The following is an 18,669-nucleotide window of genomic DNA, read 5'->3' as shown; positions in this document are numbered from 1 at the left end:
GGACACCCACCAACCGCAACCCCCCTGAATGAGGGCAGAGTATTGCCAGCAGCGTACAGCCCAATTGCACAAGTGCGCAACAGAGAGTCAACAACAAGCCAGTGACTCTTCCCCCGAAAGGCATTGGAGGGAGGGCATCCCAGTGGCGACGAGAGCCCACCTGGCAAGACAGCAAGGGTGGACAGTATCAAGCCTACTGGTCACCTTCACGCCCTCGGGCCAGGCTACACCTAATTATAAACCGTGCTGTAGAGATGGGTTTTTAGTAGACACTTGAAAGTTTGCACTGAGTTTGCATTTCTAACCTTAATTGGCAGATAATTCCACAGGAGTGGAGCTCTATGAGAAAAGGCCCTGCCGCCAACTGTTTGTTTAGAAATTCTAGGTACAATTAAAAGGCCTGCATCTTGCGATCGTAGGTTACGTGTAGGTATGTATGGCTGGATCATTTCAGCAAGGTAAGTAGGAGCAAGTCCATGTATTGATTTATAGGTTAAGAGTAAAACCTTAAAATCAGCCCTAACCCTAACAGGCAGCCAATGTAAGGACGCCAGGACAGGAGTAATGTGTTCAAATTTTTTTGTTCTAGTTAGGATTCTAGCAGCCGTGTGCAGCACTAATTGAAGTTTATTTATTAATTTGTCTGGATAACCAGAGAGAAGAGCATTGCAGTAATCTAATCTAGAAGTAACGAAAGCATGGATAAATTTTTCTGCATCAGTTTTGATAGAAAGTTTAAAATTTTTGCGGTGTTTCGAAGATGAAAATAAGCAACTCTTGAGACATATTTTATATTTTCTTCAAAGGAGAGGTCAGGGTCAAGGGTAACGCCAAGGTTTTTTACAGTTTTTTGGGATACGACCATGCAGCCATCGAGGTTCACAGTGAGATCTGCTAACAACGCTCTTTGTTTTTTGGGTCCTAAAAGGAGCATTTCTGTTTTATTTGAGTTTAAGAGCAAGAAATTCTCTGTCATCCACTTCCTAATATCTGAAACGCATGCTTCCAAAATAGCTAATTTAGGGGCTTCTCCATGCTTCATTGAAATATATAACTGTGTGTCATCAGCATAACAGTGAAAGTTAATATTGTGATTTCGGATTACATCGCCCAGAGGGAGCATGTATAGTGAGAACAATAATGGGCCCAGAACCGAGCCTTGAGGAACTCCAAAGCATACCTTTGACTTGTCAGAGGATATGCCATCCACACTAACGAACTGATATCTTTCAGATAAATAAGATGGGGCCATGTATTGCGAGATCTTGGCCAACAACCTCCTTCCCTTAGTAAGAGCATTGAAGATGGGTCGTGGCTGGGTCTTCCAGCATGACAACGACCCGAAACACACAGCCAGGGCAACTAAGGAGTGGCTCCGTAAGAAGCATCTCAAGGTCCTGGAGTGGCCTAGCCAGTCTCCAGACCTGAACCCAATAGAAAATCTTTTGGAGGGAGCAGAATGTCCGTATTGCCCAGCGACAGCCCCGAAACATGAAGGATCTGGAGAAGGTCTGTATGGAGGAGTGGGCCAAAATCCCTGTGGCAGTGTGTGCAAACCTGATCAAGAACTACAGGAAATGTATACGCTCTGTAATTGCAAAAAAAATATTTGTTTCCTGTACCAAATATGATGTCATGCAATAAAATGGAAATTAATTATTTAAAAATCATACAATGTGATTTTCTGGATATTTTTTTAGATTCCGTCACTCACAGTTGAACTGTACCTATGATAAAAATGACAGACTTCTACATGCTTTGTAAGTGGGAAAACCTGCAAAATCGGCAGTGTATCAAATACTTGTTCTCCCCATTGTATATCATATTGCAAGGTACCTGCCAATACCCTACACAAAAGGCTAGTGAATATCAAATATTTTAATGTTAATATTAAATCGTTTTTGTTAACATTAAATATTTAACAAGTGCTTTAAGCTAAGACCACTGGGCTGAAAAATCCATATGCCAGGTATATTCATGGCCCCAGATATTTAGGCTCTTTTTGAGGCCAGGTGACAGTGGTGGAAACATGAAACTATGATGGCACAGGTGCAAAGCATGACAGTGGAAAAAGACAGAGCCAAGAGCGTATTTGCAATATCACTGCCGACCGATCTGGTCTGACGTATTGCTGGAGGGCAAATGGGGTTATCAACATCATGGCAGCAACAAGTGAATATGGTAAAGTATCATAGTACTATTACATGATATTATCATTCAAACAAACCATTAAGATATCTTATTTACCTGGCAGTCAGAATGAATACTGCATTTAAGGTAACAGTGCATTTAAAACTATCCCCACCCCAATCCAAACCATTAGTGTTTGGTAAAACTAAAGAAATCTCCCTAGGGGCAACTTAACTATAGTTCTGAATCAGTAGCAAGGAAGTCGCAAAAGTTATTTTTGACAACATGCAAAGCTGTGTGCGCGCGTTGGTGACATTTTGAAGATCCGTCGACCCCTCGCAGCAAAGCACACTTATCTTAGCAGAGCAAGATCTGCCCACACCCAGTCGGCGTTGGCACCGTGGCCACACTCCCCTGTGATTGGTTCTTCCATCTGACAAACGTTTCCAAATTACCTTGGCCTGGCCCCCTTTCATCCTGATGGCACACGTGGTTCATATACAGCCCAGCTGCAATCGTAGATAAGGCATAAGTCAGTCTTTCTTGAAGCCACATGCAATGTTCCATCTATTTCTTTGGCACTGAGAACTTGACAGTTTCTGGTAATGGCCTTAGTGTCACTTGACAGTTGTGAGAATTCTGTGTAACTCCTGGCCCCTGGTTACAACGAACATTGAGAGAATGCCTACTTGAAGTTACAGGTTTAGACAGTATCATGGCGTTTTGAGTATTATGCAGGCTTATGAGAGTGCCCTGTAAACAAATCTGGGGGTGTAACTGCTGTAACATTTTCATGAAGAAATAGTTTTTCTATGGCATTTGCATGTACATTAAACATTAGCTTTTGATTTCTATGTAATATACATTAACATTCAGAAATAGTCTATATTAGTCTATGTGGTATTAACTGCCGGCCTTTTGTTTACTGTCTGCAAAACCATGGGCCAATTTGATTTGCAGATGTGATACAGAGAATTAGACTATGTAGGTTGGTACTCAAGTATTCAAGCAAGTAGAACACTGTCCCAGCACTGGTTAATGTTAGGATTGGGGGATGGGATATAGCCTAAAATGTGTTAGCCCCCTATTATTTCTCATTCAGTATTTATTCTGACTGCCCGCTCAATAACATACATGTCATGTGGAAAAAGACCCTGCAAGTATTTTTTTCACATTTGGACATATGGATATCTGAGCTAAATTCCAACCACAATCATTGATAAAGGTAACCCAATTTAACAAATCACACAAAAACATTTTACTCTTAAAACTTTGATACAAGTAAAAAAAAAGATTTACAAAATAATTAGAAAGTAACTTGGGAGGGTCTAGCCTTACATAAACAATATAAACTAGGCCTTAACCACATGGGTGTGTGGTAAAATATCAAACAAATCAATTGATGCTTATTTGTCTGGAAAGAGTTACAGTACAATTTCAAAGTAATTCGAGGACTGTGATTCCACTGTTCATAAGATCACAGACAAATGGAGAAAAGTCTAGACCACTATAGCAAGCTACATAGGACAGGTTGTCCAACCACATTCAGCCCAAAAGCTGACCAAAAGATGCTCATAAAAGTCTCTAAGAATCCCAGGGTATCATCAAAGGATCTTCAGGACTCTCTTGACATAATCAATGTTGAAGTTCATGAGTTAACAGATAGAGAGTGAACAAAATTGGCTTACGTGGGAAGTTAGGAAAGAAAAAGCCTCTGATCTCAAAAAGATAATCAAGGCATGAGGGACGTTTGCCGGGAAAACTCCCTGGGTAGAGAAAACTACTTGCACAATGTGCTCTTGACAGATGAGACAAAGGTGAAGTAGTTTGGCTGCAATGTCATACCAACCGTAAAGCATGGAGGCATTATGGTTTGGGGCTGCTTTGCTGCGTCAGGGCCTAGCCAACCATATAGTCAACCATGAATTCCAAATTGAGTCGACCAGAGAATGTGAGGTCATATGTCAAAAAACTGAAGCTAAAGCAAACATGAATCTTGCAAAAGGACAGTAATCCAAAACACATGTATGTGCTTTGGAAGACACATATATCCACATTGACTGTCCCGAGTCAGCAGGGAGTTGCTATGATGAAGCAATCCTCAATTGTGAATTTAATATTACCTAAAATTGTGGAGAAAACTGGGAAATGGTAAAAAAAACAAGAACCTAGGCAAGCCTAGTTCAGCCGGCCTGCAATAGAAAGTGTTGCCATCTCAAGATTCAAACCCAGGTCGCCCACGTGAAAGGCTGTGTCAATAACCACTATACCACGGAACTACACATTTGCTGGGTGTCAGTATAGCATCTTGTCACTATCCTGAACAAATCCTCTTTTGCTACTGGCCGTTTTAATAGGTAATTGGCCATTCGTGAATGACATTGTTACAGTTAAACTGACAAACGTTTCTTACTAAGTTTACCTCCATCACAAATAGCGGCTATGTATGGTGTTTGCCACTGGCCGTTTTAACTGCGTGTTAGCCAGTAATAAGCTTTACCTGTATCTAATAACTTACTGGAATAGTCATAACAATTGAGCAATTGCTAGCGAGTCTGACAAAGCTATTTCATTTAATGGCATAAGAACTTATTTTTTTCTTTCATTTATACAATAACTATCAATAAAGGCGAAGATAACTAACTTTTTTATCAAGTGAAAAGACGAGAGAATTATGGAATCTACTAGAAATAATGAATACATGTTGTTGTTCTCAATCGATTTGAACTTATGTCTTCCACATGAGAGGCACTGACTTTAACCACTAAACCACGGCATCACACGTTTCAGCAGTCGCTATACTCCATTGAGGATTGTGTTACACTGACTAAAGTTTCTTATTAAGTTTACCACCACCATAGCGTCTATGAACTGTTTTGCTTTTGCCACTGGCCGTTTTGACAGCTTATTAGCTAGTAATAGGCTTACTAGTATCTACTAACTGCCTAGGAATAATCATAAGAATTTAGCAATTGCTAGCGAGATTAAATATGAACTTTTACATGCCAGAAACAGTCGCAATATAACCGTATACAGTTTAAGTTAAGGCTTACTATAATGTAACTAATGTATGTTGTTGCCAGCAAATGTGTTTGTCTATCCTGACCCAAACCGCATACACGGATGCCCATGTCCATCTTCTTCCGCTTATCCGGGGCCGGGTCGCGGGGGCAGCAGTCTAAGCAGGGATGCCCAGACTTCCCTCTCCCCAGACACTTCCTCCAGCTCTTCCGGGGGGACACCGAGGCGTTCCCAGGCCAGCCGGGAGACATAGTCCCTCCAGCGTGTCCTAGGTCTTCCCCGGGGTCTCCTCCCGGTGGGACGGGACCGGAACACCTTCCCAGGAAGGCGTTCCGGAGGCATCCGAAACAGATGCCCAAGCCTCCTCAGCTGACCCCTCTCGGATGCGTACTTCGTAAATCCACCAGAAACAGTCGCAAAATAACCATAAACAGTTTTATTTCAGGCCTACGATAATGTAGATACTGGAGGTTTCAGCCAGCAAAGTTTTCATCTATACGGAATAATTCATAATGCCTACTTCGCTTCGCCTGCGAGGAGATATGGACTTGGGACCTACAGTTCCTTTAGTGTACACGTCCGCTTCTCTAACCACTATGCTATTTAACAAGGTGCATTCAGTCAGTCAGTCACTCACTCACTCAGTAAGAGACATTCGCCCTTATTGGCTGGCTCCCCTTACGCAGTCGGGCCAAAAAAAAACCTGCATTTAACAAAATGTTAGAAAAATTGTCCAGAAGCATGTGTGGCTTCTTGTCAAATAACAGCAGAATGACACCAATTCAATGAAAACAGACCGCCGTACCCATACTAAAATTAGGCAATGACTCACACTCATGCACACTCACCAATACATGCACACATGAATGTACAGAACACACAAACACACAGACAGCTGACACTGTGGATTAGTATTATTTTTCAGTAATCCATACATATGTTTTCCAACCTCTGTGTTGACTACTGGAACATACTCTCTATCTCTGTGTCGCTTTTTCTCTCTTCTAGTATGCTTTGATTGTTCTCCACAGAGCACTTCAGAGACTCAGCTGTGTCAAGCAGAGGTGGGACACATTTGTTTCATTAGTATGAAGTAGGTAGACAGATCTAGGGCCTGCTCTCCTCTCCTGTTTCCTTCTCATACCATACCGCTTCTCCCTTCTCCTCCCCTGTTCTCTTCTTACCTCTTTCCTCCTTGTCTCTTCTCTCATCATACCTCTCCTCTTCCCCATTCCCCTCATACCACCCCCACCTGTTCTCTCCTTACATCCTCCTCTCCTCTTCCCTCCCCTCCATAAACTCTCTCCCACCTCCCCTATTCCAATACCTTCCTCCCCTCTCCTCTTCTTTTCCTTTCCCATAGCTCTTGTCTTAACTAGTGTCCTCATACCTCCCCTACCACTTCTCTCCTTATACACTCTCCTCCTCCCTGCCAGGTCCCATCTGTCACTGAGCCACAGCCATTCCACCCTTCCAACACACGGCACCTCCGCCTGGTGTCTCCTCTCCACTGATCTGGCAAACCTCTACGGTTCCACTAGTAACATGGACCTAAAGTAATCTCTACTATCACATTAGAACTGCTGACAGCCATGTAAATATTACTTTGTGGAAAATAATGTGCTCTGTCCGTAATCTTGCCAAGAATAGATTTTTAAATGAAAACACTATCCATGCTGCATTTTCACTTACACCATATCAAAATACTAGGTGTAAATGACAAATACTGGATTATAAAACTGAATGGTTTGAATGCTGAATGCTGATTGGTTCAATGGCATGTTATACAAGGCTGTATTCCATGAGTATGAGAAAACATGACTTTTATTATTCAAACTGCGTTGGTAACTGGTTTATAAAACCAACAATGCAATAGCTAGGCAATATACCTTATGGTTTTCTTACCATATGACATACCAAATGCTACTGAGTGAAATCAGCTTTCTCTCCTCCAAACGTAAACCTAACCATTAATGGGGAGAATTCTAAACTGACCCAAGGTCAGAGTCTACATTTTACTTTACTGACAACAATTTACAGTTGCTGAAACATGACAAAAGAAGACCACTCTAAAGGTTTTTTAAACAAAAATACTTTCAAACAGTGGTTTTCGTCCAGGCCGTGGCCGTCGATTTACCAGTCAATCTACGTTCCTACTCTCACCTATGGTCATGAGCTTTGGGTCATGACCGAAAGGACAAGATCCCGGATACAGGCGGCCGAAATGAGCTTTCTCCGCAGGGTGGCTGGGCGATCCCTTAGAGATAGGGTGAGAAGCTCGGTCACCCGGGAGGAGCTCAGAGTAGAGCCGCTGCTCCTCCACATTGAGAGGGGTCAGCTGAGGTGGCTTGGGCATCTGTTTCGGATGCCTCCGGAACGCCTTCCTGGGAAGGTGTTCCGGTCCCGTCCCACCGGGAGGAGACCCCGGGGAAGACCTAGGACACGCTGGAGGGACTATGTCTCCCGGCTGGCCTGGGAACGCCTCTGTGTCCCCCCGGAAGAGCTGGAGGAAGTGTCTGGGGAGAAGGAAGTCTGGGTATCCCTGCTTAGACTGCTGCCCCCGCGACCCGGCCCCGGATAAGCGGAAGATGATGGTATGGTATGGTATGGTACTTTCAAACAAACTTCCTGCTTCAAGTGAACAAATAAATTAAGTCTGTTTCACTTGAAGAAGTTAAATAGGCAAATCTTTATTATAGTTGTTCTATAATATAATATATAATAGTAAATTAAACTCAAGCTAATACTACTTTATTCAATTATGTGGGATAATTTGATGGGGTAAGCTAGCAGTGGGATAATTGTCCTACAAGTTTCTGATTGGCCTGGCATGCTTCATGATGATGGCAAAATACATGATACATTTCAAAATGGCCCCTTAAACCCTGGGTCACATTAGGCCATAATACTCATCAGCCATTTCAAGGGGAGTGGGTATCACCTTTAGGCATTAGGAAAAGATGTTTACCATGCAAGCCCTGAAATTAAACACATTTGGGATGTAGCGGGTCTGAAATAAATCCTATGAATTAAATACAAAGTGACTTGATACAATGGCATGGCCATCTGGGTTTTATTTTCTTGATTCCGATGCTTTTATAAAATAATAATTGGCATTAAAAACTATTTTTAATAAATATAGACCCATTTGGAGTGGATGTCATGGTTTTCACTGAAGTGGAAGGAAAAAAATTATTGTTCTGCAAATGGATGTCAGAATAGGAATGCAAAAAAAAATGTTTGACTGTTGTCGAAGCCACACTTCGAAGCTAAATGTAGACGTTTATAGTTGCAAGCCATTAAACAGACAGACTGGACTGATGAAATCACGTTGCGTAAAATGTAAATAAAAACAGAATGCAATGATGTGCAAATCTTTTAAACCCTAACTTCAATAGCAAATAATACAAAGACAACATATCAAATGTTAAAACTGAGAAATGTTATTGTTTCTTGAAAAAAATATGCCCACTTAGAATTTGATACCAGCAAGGCATTTCAAAAAAGTTGGGACAGATGCAACAAAAGACTGGAAAAGTTGTGTAATGCTAAAACACTAAACCTGTTGGAATATCACACAACTAAACAGATCAATTGGCAACAGGTCAGTAACATGATTGGGTATTAAAAGATCATTCCAGAGAGGATGGGTCTGTCAGAAATGAGGATGGGACAGGGTTCACCACTCTGTGAAAGACTGCATGGGCAAATAGTGCAACAATTGAAAAATAACCTTTCTCAATGTAAAATTGCAAAGGGTTTTGGGATCTCGTCATCTATTGTACATAAAATCATTAAAAGATTAAGAGAATTCAGAGAAATCTCTGTACTTAAGGGACAAGGCCGAAAACCAATATTGGATGGCCGTGATCTTGGGGCACATCTGTGAAAAAAACATTAAGGCCTTCCCTGAAACCACATTCTGCACATACTACAACAGCATGGCTCCATAGTAAAAGAGTCTGTGTGCTAAACCGAACTGTTGAGCAGCTGAAATCCTATATCAAGCAAGAATTGGAATAGGCTACATTTCACTTCCAAAACTACAGTAATTGGTTTCCTCAGTTCCCAAACGCTTACTGACATCAAAATCAAAAAGGGTATGTATTATATCAAAAGTAATAAAATGTCCAAGTTTCAACATTTGATATGTTGTCTTTGTACTATTTTCAATTAACTATAGGGATAAATGATTTGCACATCATTGCATTATGTTTTATTTGCATTTTACGCACCGTCCCACCTTTTTTGGAAATGGGATTGTATATCGACATAATTCAGTTGTGTATCGTTTACTCTGGCCATCATTTCTGTGCTAGCTACATTAGTGCACATTGCCTATGAGAATGCAAGAGTTTAGAAAAACTGCTTTTAGGAAGCGGCCAAAACAGACACATAGCCAAGATATGCAGCCCCCCACAGACACAAAGCATTATAGAAACTACCTGGTATGATAAAAAGGCAATGAATATTATTGATTTTAAATGTCTGGTCAATTTGTGTTGCCAGGACCATTAAAACATTTCTGTTGACTCGTTGAGAAAAAACAGTGGTAGATTTCCGGAGATTCCCTGGTTGTAAATTCCAAGTAAGTATTTTCAATAACAAGTGACCTCACACAAGGCCACAACCCTTAGTTTGGAAAAAACTGCACTATTTTATAAAAAAATTTAAAATGTGGGTGGAAAGGGAGTCCTATAGATCCTGTTGACTGGCTAAGTTGACTGAGTGGGATGCCAGGGTTGCTGGTTTGATTCACACAACATAGAACAACTAAAACACCAAACATATGCACTCTGAATAAAAGTATCAACCAAGATCTCAATTAGTTAGTGAGCGGTACTTAAGAATCGTTGGAGCTCATGCTGTTAATTTCTGACAGAGTGAGTGGGAAAAGTGCATTTGTTTAATATAAAGACAAAGTGAAGACTTTCACCACTGATCCATCATTGCAATAATGGGTTTTTAGTGTGGAGTAGGTGTGAAGCTTTCCTCTATATAGGCCTACTGATATAGCATCTGTTCTATTCTATTTCCCCCTAATGGTTAAGGTTGGGAGCTGATCATCAAGCAGTATCTCTAGGGGTAACTGTATCAGGAGCCTTGACCTACTGAATAAATGCTGGCTGGAGATAGATGTGTTTATTTGGCTACATAGTCAATGCTCATACATTTTAATTATCTGTATAATATGCGAGATTAGAACTAAATACAACAGGTGTTTTTTTGTGTTATCCCTGGATTTTGTCATGTATGATAATTTTTCCTGCAAAAAAATAAAATAACACAGAGGAAAATGTATCTTCATGGTCAACACAAGTTAGGGAAAATTCTGACACAGTCCATTGGTTGATTCAGTAACCTTTAATCCTTAAACATTAGCATGTGGCTCTTCTGTCCCTCGAATTGCCTCACTAGATTGTAATCCTTGCATTGTGACGATCATAAGTACTGTTCTAAAAACAGATTAGTTAGCTGTTATTTACACAGGCATAGCTCACCCTCTAAATTACAGCAATTGAGGGAAAATATTATAATTTAAAAACCATCACTGAGATCTGGAACTGCAATAATGGATAAGCTTATTTTTCTTCAACGTTGAAGTGTGATGGAATATCATCCAGCACATCACAATCTTAACTAAAGGAATTTCATAAAGAATACTGCTTGACCCGAGGGAAAAGCTCAATAAATGCCAAAGCTTCTAGTTGCTTCATTAATTGGGAAGGCATTATGTCAGAAGACACTGGCTTCTCGTTGAATGGGACCTGTCCCACGCCATCCATCGCAGATGCTGTTATGTAAAAGCATAGAACCGTCTCGCATAATCCATCTATATGCACAACAATATACGTATACGATTTGCGACTTTATTAGGTCGTAGGATTTTCTATTTACTAGATATTTTGGTGTCATACTACCAGTGTTAACGTTTATAAATGACAGATTGTTTTGATAAAATTCAGTATTGCATTTACCACGGTAGGCTCCAGACTAAGCTAGCATGTCTGCATGATGCGCGTCCAAAAAGACTTGTACAAGCAGCATCATAGTATTATTCCCAAACCGGGTACCACAATCAGCATCCACGGTCAAAATACGTATTTTCAGTAGATATAATACCAATTTGGCCCCTCAAAAAACAGCCTGTTTGCTATGCATAAGACATGAAATGAAGTATTAATAACGCACTCACCTTAAAATGTTCCTCTTCCAGTCAGTTTCTTCCCAAGGGGTATTGAAGTTGATCCTCTTTTAATTTCTCTTCACTCTGGTGAAAAAGCAACCCAAACACTGAAAGTACTCGACGCAGTATAATTTCATCTGGCAATATTTGTGTACAGCGGGTGATGCCTTAGAACGGGAAACTAGCTGAAGCTGCTGCTATGACAGATAGCAGCAATGTGCGTTTTTGCCGTTGCAGCTCTGGTCCAATCCACTTTCAGGATCCGGGGGATTTGCTCTAGCTAGTCTAACATGACGTCGCACTGTATTTTATTAGAATGGTACTAGAAAATATGGGCCGTCAACATTTTTTTTTCGACTTCACAACTCAACTGTTGAGAGGGTGTTCGTTTTTCTTAACGCGTGTGTATCTTTTCATACATTGTATCCTTATAGAATAAAAGCAACACGGGACACATCCTCATGTTCCCCAACAATACCGTAATAACACTTAGACATTCAGTGTAACTTCAGTGACATTCAGTGTAATGACACATCTGTAATGCTTAGTCCATAAGGGCAACATAACGTTGTTAGTTTACAACAAAGGCTACCAACAAGCTAGCAGGTATATGCATTAATGTCATTATTACGGTATTTTAAGTAATCTTTCTAATCAAATGTATTGTATGCAAGTAATAAAACAATCTCACAGATTGTGTGGGTTATTGTTTTTTATGTTTTTAACATTGTTTTAGTATTATTATTATTTTGTATAAATAATAAAGCCAATAAATGATCCTAGCAACGCCTCTGCTTCTACACAAACAAGTATGGTGACAAAAGGCAGCAAGAGGGAAGGAAGATGCACTGGAAACATGTCACCATGGGTGAAATGCTGAACTACACTCACCTAAAGGATTATTAGGAACACCTGTTCAATTTCTCATTAATGCAATTATCTAATCAACCAATTACATGGCAGTTGCTTCAATGCACTTAGGGGTGTGGTCCTGGTCAAGACAATCTCCTGAACTCCAAACTGAATGTCAGGCTCGGAAGTGTTGCATCCATTCAGCGGCTTTATTAAAATAGCGGCTCTTAAATGTATTTTAAAATAATTTAGAATTTTAGCCTACTGTAAAAAGATAATGTAGGACAATATGTATAATACAGTATCATTTATTAAAAAGTACATTCAAAGTATTTTACCCCATTGTGTTTTTTTCTCTCGCAAATTTGGTGATATCCCATTCGTATTGGATAAGGCCCTGCTTAACACAACAACTGCCAGTGGACTTGGGACAGTAGACATGTCTTCCACAGCAGATTTGATGCCGTTCTGGTTCTTACCATACTGCTTGCTCAACCAGGAAGTCTAGACCAGAAACCTCATGCAATGGATGGAACGCAATCTCCTGTCTTCCACCTGGATTTAGCTCACAGACACCTAAGTCACCAAATAGAATCCCTACAGCGCAAGAAGGCAAGGGCACATTGACTCAGTTACTAACCCCCAAATGTGGACTGTGCTGGCCAATTTCACCGTCACCTGTGGGACGCCTGCGCTAACCCAAAGAGCAGGACTGGAACCCTGCAGTTGGTGTGCAGCTGTTGGTAGGTTCACATTTATTTCTTCAAAAGCATGGTTCATGTTGGTTGAGCACCGATGTCTCATGTGCACATGTACTGCTGCAGTATGGACTCGAATTCGGCCCAACGCTCTTTCTGAAAAAAATATTTTCTCGTTGTCTGTCTGATAAAGCACAAAATGCTTAAATATTTGTAAAATAATAATAACTGAAAAGTATAGAATTCATATTAGGGGTTGGGGGTTAGTTCTAGGATTAAAACAAATATTTATTGGGGCTCCAACAAACATTTTAAAACCAATGTGGGTTTGTTAGGAGGAAAGGAGTGAGAAAGCCCAGGTATGTCTCTCAAGGGGTCCAGGAGATGACACGGATGGCGGTGGCAGCTGCCCGGTGTATAATGGAGGCTGGGTGATTGAGCCTTGCCTCCAATAGGGGAAGATGTTCCCGAAGCTGTTCCCGAGCACAGGGGACTTCAGCCAGGATGGTTAAGGCACGAAGCGAGTTAGCACACACAGCTCTGTCCTTGCTTTCCACAAGTTTCAACAAGGGTAAGACGGCCCCTGCTTCCAGGGCCTGGAACTTCCCTATGAATGACAGAGGGTGGAAAGGGAGCATTAGTGAGTTACATTTACATTTTAGTAATTTAGCTGATGCCCTTAACCAGAGCGACTAACAATGGTGAGAGCATACATTTCCAACCTGGTCCCATGTGGGACTCAAACCCACAATCTCTGGCATTACAAACACCATGCTCTACCAACTGGACTACCCAGGAGTTTGTGGTGAGGTGGAGGTTATGACAATATCCATTGAGACTTGTGTGGCATCTATTTCTCAAACCACACACATTTATTTGTTCTCTTGTTCAGTTGTGCACCAGGGCCTCCCAATGCTCTCTCTATTCTGGTTAGAGCCAGTTTGTGCTGTTCTATGAAGGGAGTAGTACACAGTGTTGTATGAGATCTTCAGTTTCTTGGCAATATCTTCGCATGGAATAGCCTTCATTTCTCAGAACAAAAATAGACTGAAGAGTTTCTGGCCATTTTGAGCCTGTAATCGAACCCACAATCGCTGATTCTGAAGACACTGAACTAATCTAAAAAAGGCCAGTTTTATCTCTTTAATCAGCACAACAGTGGTAATATAATCACAAAATGGTTTTCTAAAGATCAAGGGGCTGTGGTATATAACCAATATACCACAACTATACAATGCAGAAACCCTGAAAGTGCCTTATTGCATATACAACATTCTACAGCCAATTAGCATTCAGAGTTCAAACCAGACAGCTTATAATGCTGTTCCCTGCTGATAATATATAGATGAGCTTGTATTGTCCACATCACACACATCTTAACTCTTCTAAAACTACTACTAATACTGATAGTCACAGTGGATAACTAAAATGCAATTTCTTTAATGGTCAATCACTTCCCCACTTACCTTCAGTGATAATAGCTGTGTTCATGATAGTCCCAGCAGCACTGGCGGTCACTTCTGCATCCCAGTCTGACAGCAACTTCACAAGGACTGGAAGCACTCCCTCGTCACACACCTTGTGCTTTCCTTCCAAAGGTACACTAGCAGGGCAAAAAGGGGTCTTCACATGGAATAACAATAATGCCCAAAGTGAGGGCTTTCACCCTGAATTTCAGTTGATTTGAAATGTTTGCTTTCACATAATAAGGAACAAGAATAGAAACACAATAGAAACACAAAGTGTAAAGAAATGTTCTATATGCACCAAAACTATCCATCCATCCATCATCTTCCGCTTATCCGGGGCCGGGTCGCGGGGGCAGCAGTCTAAGCAGGGATGCCCAGACTTCCCTCTCCCCAGACACTTCCTCTAGCTCTTCCGGGGGGACACCGAGGCGTTCCCAGGCCAGCCGGGAGACATAGCCCCTCCAGCGTGTCCTAGGTCTTCCCCGGGGTCTCCTCCCGGTGGGACGGGACCGGAACACCTTCCCAGGAAGGCGTCCGGAGGCATCCGAAAAAATGCCCAAGCCACCTCAGCTGACCCCTCTCGATGTGGAGGAGCAGCGGCTCTACTCTGAGCTCCTCCCGGGTGACCGAGCTTCTCACCCTATCTCTAAGGGATCGCCCAGCCACCCTGCGGAGAAAGCTCATTTCGGCCGCCTGTATCCGGGATCTTGTCCTTTCGGTCATGACCCAAAGCTCATGACCATAGGTGAGAGTAGGAACGTAGATTGACTGGTAAATCGAGAGCTTCGCCTTGCGGCTCAGCTCTTTCTTCACCACGACAGACCGATACATCGACTGCATTACTGCAGAAGCTGCACCGATCCGTCTGTCAATCTCCCGTTCCATCCTTCTCTCACTCGTGAACAAGACCCCTAGATACTTAAACTCCTCCACTTGAGGCACCAAAACTAAATTTGTTTAATTTAAATTGCCTCCATAAATGAACTCTAACTTGTCGTGGGGCTTGGGTAGCAAGATTCCTCGGTTTCAATCTTCAAATTATTTATTCTTTTTACTATTATTTGATACGCTACTCCTCCCACAGTGTTTTAAGCAATAGACCCCAGTCCCACTTTCAAACATTCAGTATAGCAGACAACAAGGTTGCTCATATACAATCCTTGATATCTTGCATAAAATCCTTGATAACTTATACTTAAAATATCTAGACTAAATATACTTAAAATATTTAGACTAAAAATATTTAGTCTAATCTAGTGCATTTGTGGGTTTTTTTCAGTGTACAAAATAACCTATTTTTCTATCATTCTTGAGTACCAAACATTCTAATATTCAAATCAAACTTTTTTCCAGTAAGGCTAGCATGCGTGTGGGTTAGCCTACCTGATGCCAACCATGGCGGAGGCTGCGGCTCGGCGGATATCGGCAGAGGGGTGAGAGAGCTGGTTCCGCAGCATGAGCACACCGTCACTGTCCAGTGCAGGAAGGGCATCCACCCTCACACAATAGCTGAGAGTGGCAAGGATCAATGCCCGGATGCCGTCCTTCTCCACAGGTAGCTTCATCACCAGCCGGGGAACAAGGCCTAAAGTCACAATATATGCAGCTCCTGCCACAGAGACAGGAGGTCTTAAGGGTTACGAGGCTTTATGTCATTAGGCTGCATAAAACATCCATCATAGATCTGGATTTATAGCATCTTTATCGATGAATACATTTTGTTATACATTTTTCGTTTTTAAGAGCTTGGTTATGAAAAGGTAACTGTGTTGAACTTGTGTTTTTAATACTTCTATATGTGTACATTTATGGTAATAACTGTTTGAATAGTGTTGAAATCACAATGTCACTTGTTATGATGTCCTGTAGCAGACAGGAGTGTCACTGTAAAGGGGGAAGTGGAAAAAACAAAGACTTGACCGACGTACCTGTAGGAAACTCAGCCACCCTCTTCAGTACAGAATGCATGATTTTACGGCAGGCATCGACTGGCTCGTCTAAAAGATCAGAAAGCGGAGCCACCACATCCCGTTGGAGGAAGGCCTCTCTAGACGAGACAGAGTACACATGTAACTCACACCATTTGCCACCCAACTCCAACTCCAACACCCAGCTGCCTTTCATATGTAAATCAAAAAGTCTAGGGGTGTTTTATGGAAGCAGAAGTAAGAACAATTATTTGTTTACTAATCAGTGAATTACTTTCCAACAGATAGGCCTCAGCCACATCAGAAACCATTGATACTGACATTGCTGGTAAACAATAGTACTAGGCTGCCACCTACTGCCTGCTTTAAGCATAGAATGTTTTCAATATTTTTTCAGGTTCACACTAAACTATAATCAGGATTGAATTGCTTACCTGCCCACATTATGGGCGGCTAATAGGTAAAGGACTTCTGTGGTTTTGATTCTAACTGAGCTGTCATTGTCCTGCAGCAGGACCTTCAGCTTCTCCAAACAACCTAAAAAATATAACAAATATGTTACCCAATACCCACAGTTTGGAGAAATTTACTTCCCTATTTTAAGCAGAAGTTTTTTGAAGAATTTAACATGAATATAACCCTAGATTTGTTCTTCCCCTTATGTTGACTTCTGCCAGTAAACAGGCTTGCCTAAAGTCACTATAACATTAGTGAGACATGGTTAATCTGAACAGCTGAATGCATTTCATCCCAGAACACAATTACAGCACAAGAATCAAGAATGAACAAATGCATTTGACTTTACTGTTGTACATTATCTTGTTTGGGGAGTACCTTTTTTGACCGAAAACACCTCTCATTTACAGCAACATATTTGTAGTTTGTGACATAGTGGAACATTCTGTCAGCTCCAAAAACATTTGGACACTTGATTATGTTGAGCAAATAAGCTGTATAAAATAACACAGGCAATGTCTATATTGTAATATGTGGAACATATTTCACTACAGTCCCCAAAATAACACCTTCCTCAATCTATGTATTTAGAAAAATTGTAGTGTCAAAACTATCAGTACCCTTGTTTTCAGTACTTTTTTCTACTTGAGGAACAGCACTGAGCCTTTTCCTATATTTTTTGGAATGATTATGGACCATCATAGAAACTTTACATTTATTATTTGTTATTTTATGCAGGGGAGGATGTGGAAATGTTTAAATTTCATGTGGAAATGTGCATGGTTGAGAAGTGAGTTGCATTCGGTTTATTTGCATCTTACCGTTGTGAATAGCCTCATATGCCCTCTCTGGGTCATGAACCAAGTCGCACAGGGCCGCAAGAGCTTTCTGCCGCATGTACAGCTCAGGGTCTTGAAGTTCCACAGAAAGCCGCGGAATTGCTCGGTTACCGAAAGCAACAGGTGCTTGAGTCGAGTCAATATGTGGTGGTAATTGCTCTGAAATACGCGTGCTAGCCATACTCAAGATAGAAATAGTAGTTCCTATTACCGGAATATTGAATATAGGTATGTGTATATCCGTATAGTTAAGCATAAAATAGCCCTTCTATGCCTTAAATGAATGTAAATGATTGAAGTACCGCGGGCTGGGCGCTACAGCGCAGTCTACCATTGTTGCTTAGTAACTTGCTGTACACATACGTATCGACCTCTTGTTTCTATAGACCTGGAAAGTGTTCCGGAAGTAAAATATACAAGGTTTTAGCCATAAAGATATTAAAGGAAACGTATGTAAGAAATCTTTTTCAATTAATCATAAAATGGCCCTGATGTGTCACTGGACATTAAGAAATCATGTTCATTTCAAATACTTATATCACTGACAACAGTAGTCTGGCCAGGATATTGTCATTTAAAAGTGAGAGTTGCAGCCCTCAACTGATGTTGATGTTGTGTTTTGGCCTGATGCGCCACCCTCCACCTATCTACCTATCACGAAGTCAGTAGTGTTTCAGGATCCGGGTTGCCAGCTCTGCTCTAACCTACCCTAACTCTAGTCGGATAAATAGTGTCTAACGTTACGAAATCTAAAAGACCTCATTATAATTCCGAAATACGTCGTGACAAAGTCCGAAATAAAACAAGAATTTGTATAGGAGATGCCTTTGAAAGATGGAGACGGCTGAAAACGGAGAAGAACTTGAAGACAGACGCCAACGTTGCTAATTTTCTCCTGGACAGGTAAGATTCATCTATGTTTGACTAACTTGTACTTGATGTCAATGGACATTTCATATATTCATGACACTTATAGCGTCAACTAAATGAATAGCTGTATCTTTGATATCAGTTACACATAGTGACATAGGCTTGTGCTTTTACTTACGTTAATGGCAGATACCTAACGTTACAAGTTAGACTAACAGC

General features: G+C 41.2%; 2 protein-coding genes across 8 annotated transcripts in view; both read right to left on the bottom strand.

Annotated features, from left to right (window-relative positions):
* The window catches only part of LOC105031471 (dematin), a 53,341-nt gene extending 41,766 nt beyond the window's left edge, over positions 1 to 11,575 (bottom strand). For 2 of the 7 annotated variants that reach the window (XM_034296569.1, XM_034296570.1), the window contains exons 1-2: positions 11,348 to 11,573; positions 2,586 to 2,639 (exon numbers count right to left, since the gene is read on the bottom strand). The gene's annotated coding sequence lies outside the window, so the exon portion shown is untranslated. Of the gene's footprint in view, positions 1 to 2,585; positions 2,640 to 11,347 lie in introns of all 7 variants that reach the window. The other 5 variants (XM_034296568.1, XM_034296572.1, XM_034296562.1 and 2 more) reach the window with 4 other exon arrangements.
* Positions 11,576 to 12,409: 834 nt separating this feature from the next.
* rsph14 (radial spoke head 14 homolog) lies at positions 12,410 to 18,121 on the bottom strand. The gene is made up of 6 exons (XM_010905919.2): positions 17,563 to 18,121; positions 16,720 to 16,822; positions 16,286 to 16,404; positions 15,741 to 15,966; positions 14,355 to 14,491; positions 12,410 to 13,495 (listed from the first exon to the last, which is right to left on the bottom strand). Exons 1-6 carry the CDS (start codon positions 17,834 to 17,836, stop codon positions 13,257 to 13,259), a joined length of 1,098 nt encoding a protein of 365 aa, XP_010904221.1. The 5' UTR covers positions 17,837 to 18,121; the 3' UTR covers positions 12,410 to 13,256.
* Between the last annotated feature and the right edge of the window lie 548 nt (positions 18,122 to 18,669).

This window comes from Esox lucius, chromosome 13 (assembly GCF_011004845.1).
Source record: "Esox lucius isolate fEsoLuc1 chromosome 13, fEsoLuc1.pri, whole genome shotgun sequence".
NCBI classification, from domain to species: domain Eukaryota; kingdom Metazoa; phylum Chordata; class Actinopteri; order Esociformes; family Esocidae; genus Esox; species Esox lucius.
This window is presented reverse-complemented; position numbering and strand designations above follow the sequence as displayed.